Here is a 2,544-nt window from a genome sequence, read left to right as displayed (position 1 = left end):
AGTTTAATTGGTGATGGACTCCAATGATAATGGACATTTTTCCATGCATGGTGGAAATGGACCTCTCAGCTATATCAAAAACTCATCCTACCAGGTATACATCTCTAACTTTCATAGTTAAACTGTTGTATTCATATTTTGATATGATCTACTTCTTCTCTCCATTAAGGAAAATTTCCTTTTTTCTTTCCAGTGCGATCCATTTTCCACTAACACACTTTTCTTTCTATATCTCTCTTACTTTATCACTTTTGCATTAAAACCCGTGCCATTATCATGTTTTAAAGAGAGGAGTAATGGAAGCTGCAAAGGCAATCATCGAAGAAGAAATCACCACAAAATTAGAGATTTCAACTAATAACAGCTTCTGCGTTGCCGATTTCGGGTGCTCCACCGGAAACAACTCGTTTCCGGCCATGCACACGATCATCGAATCTGTCAAAGGGAAATACGAATCCTCAGGCCTCAAAACCCCTGAATTCTACGTGTGGTTCAACGACGTCATCTCCAACGATTTCAACACCCTCTTCAGTTCCCTCCCACCCGACAGAAGCTACAAGGCAGCCGCGGTCGCAGGAGACTTCCACGGCCGCCTTCTCCCACCATCCTCCGTCCACTTTGCATACTCATCTTGCTCGCTCCACTGGCTGACGGAGGTGCCCAAGGCGGCGGAGTGCCTCATGTCTGTTTGGCATGGTGGAGAGGAGAGAGAGGATGCTTATGATGCTTATTTGAGGCAGCTCGAGAGGGATTTGGAATCATTCTTGAAGTGTAGGGCTGTGGAAATGGTGGAAGGTGGGCTTATGGCTCTTCTAATACCTGGAGTGCCTGAGTTTTGGGACCCACAAAAAGAGTATACCGTTGGGTCGGTGGTCGAACTTATCAGATCTTCCCTCCTCGACATGGCCAAAAAGGTAATCTCTCCGTCGCATAATATGTGTTCCATTTTGACCGGGCACGAGCTTTAACTTATGTAAAATAAATTGAATTGAAAAAGTTAATGGTACGTGGATCCTATTTTTATATTTTTCTAACTCCATCACGGTAAAAAAGACAATTTTAAGACTATACGAATTTAATTCACAATTGGTAAAGTAAGAGAGAAATGGAAAAAAAAGTGAGTAAAGTATTATTAGTTGAAAATAAATCCCCCAGTCCTTCTCGCTATATTAATTACTCCCTCCGTGCTCATAATAGATGTCACACTTTCCTTTCTAGTTTGTCTCACAAAAGATGTCACATTTTCTTTTTTGGAAAAAATTCTCTCACATAAATATAAAAACTATATTTTCTCTCTTCACGTAACACACAAAACAAAACCTTTTAAAATCTCGTGTCGTCCCACAAGTGTGACATCTTTTGTGGGACGGAGAGAGTATTTATTTTTGCATTAGGGAATCATGTTTAAAAAATAAATTCAAGCTAATTAACTTGTTGATTTGGATTTTTTTTGTATAAAGATAGAAATGATTACAAAACCCAAAAATTTCTACTTCGATTAATATGTAGTTTTCCCATTCAACCTTTGCATTTAATTTGATAAATTTTGAAACGGAATATTATAGCCTTCTCTCTTTTTCAAAATTTTCATTTCCAATTTGTTTGTTTTGTGTAAATACGGTGGAGTTTTGGGAGGAAAAATATAATGAATTGGTTAGAAATATTGGTGTTGGAGGTTAATTAGTGCCAGACTGAATAGACTGCAGGGTTTGATCGTCTCTATCTAATTTATAACGGGACAAAAAATTTGACTTCCCATCATTGACTATATTGACTATTGCAGGGAAGATTAAGTTATGCAAAGTTAGAAACATTCAACATTCCATACCATTTTCCCACTCCAAAGGAGGTAAGGGCCATATTGGAAAAGAGCAATAGTTTCAATATAGAAAGAATGGATATTCTGAAGAATGGGACATTTCTCAATGTTGATGGCCATGTGGCATGTTTTAGAGCGGTTCATCAAAATATGTTTACTCTTAAGTTTGGAGCTGAAACCGTTGATGAAACGTTCGACCTTTTAAAGAAGAAACTCCAGTCTTCACCCGCCTTTACAAATCCTTTAAATGATAGAACTGTTTTCATTGTTGCTATCCTCAAGCACAAACATGTTTAGTACGTGCTCGCGGAGTGGTAGTTATCTTTGGCTAGAGACATCAAACACAACAATGTTCATAGAGTACTTAAATAAATTCTAGTAAATCACAATCAAATATGTATGTGTGCTTTCTTATTTGGCTGGGGTGGTGTTGTCACAATAAAATATGCATGTGTCTTCTTCTTGAGTGGGAGTGTCAACTAAAATACATGATTACTTTGTACCCCTTATTTATAGTTTGAAAATATATATGCAAGTTATGATATGAATGATAATAATATTGTGCAGAAACCAATTGTTGATGAGTGATGTTTGAAATTGTTGGAAGTGAGTCTTTATATACTGCGAGCTATTATGTACTTGGAATTGTATATATATTAAATGATACTCTTCAAATGCTCGCATATTAATTCAAATGAAGTCTGAAGATAAGCATGAATAAACGT

At 37.0% G+C, this 2,544-nt stretch overlaps 1 protein-coding gene across 1 annotated transcript; it reads left to right on the top strand.

Moving 5' to 3' along the window:
• The first annotated feature begins 296 nt into the window (after positions 1-296).
• On the top strand, positions 297-2,116 carry LOC125210047 (loganic acid O-methyltransferase-like). Its single transcript, XM_048109621.1, has 2 exons — positions 297-914; positions 1,784-2,116. Exons 1-2 carry the CDS (start codon positions 297-299, stop codon positions 2,114-2,116), a joined length of 951 nt encoding a protein of 316 aa, XP_047965578.1.
• The last annotated feature ends 428 nt before the right edge of the window (positions 2,117-2,544 follow it).

Source organism: Salvia hispanica, chromosome 3, assembly GCF_023119035.1.
Source record: "Salvia hispanica cultivar TCC Black 2014 chromosome 3, UniMelb_Shisp_WGS_1.0, whole genome shotgun sequence".
In the NCBI taxonomy this organism is placed as follows: Eukaryota; Viridiplantae; Streptophyta; class Magnoliopsida; order Lamiales; family Lamiaceae; genus Salvia; species Salvia hispanica.
The sequence above is the reverse complement of the archived record's forward strand: the minus strand, read 5'-3'. Positions and strand labels throughout refer to the sequence as shown.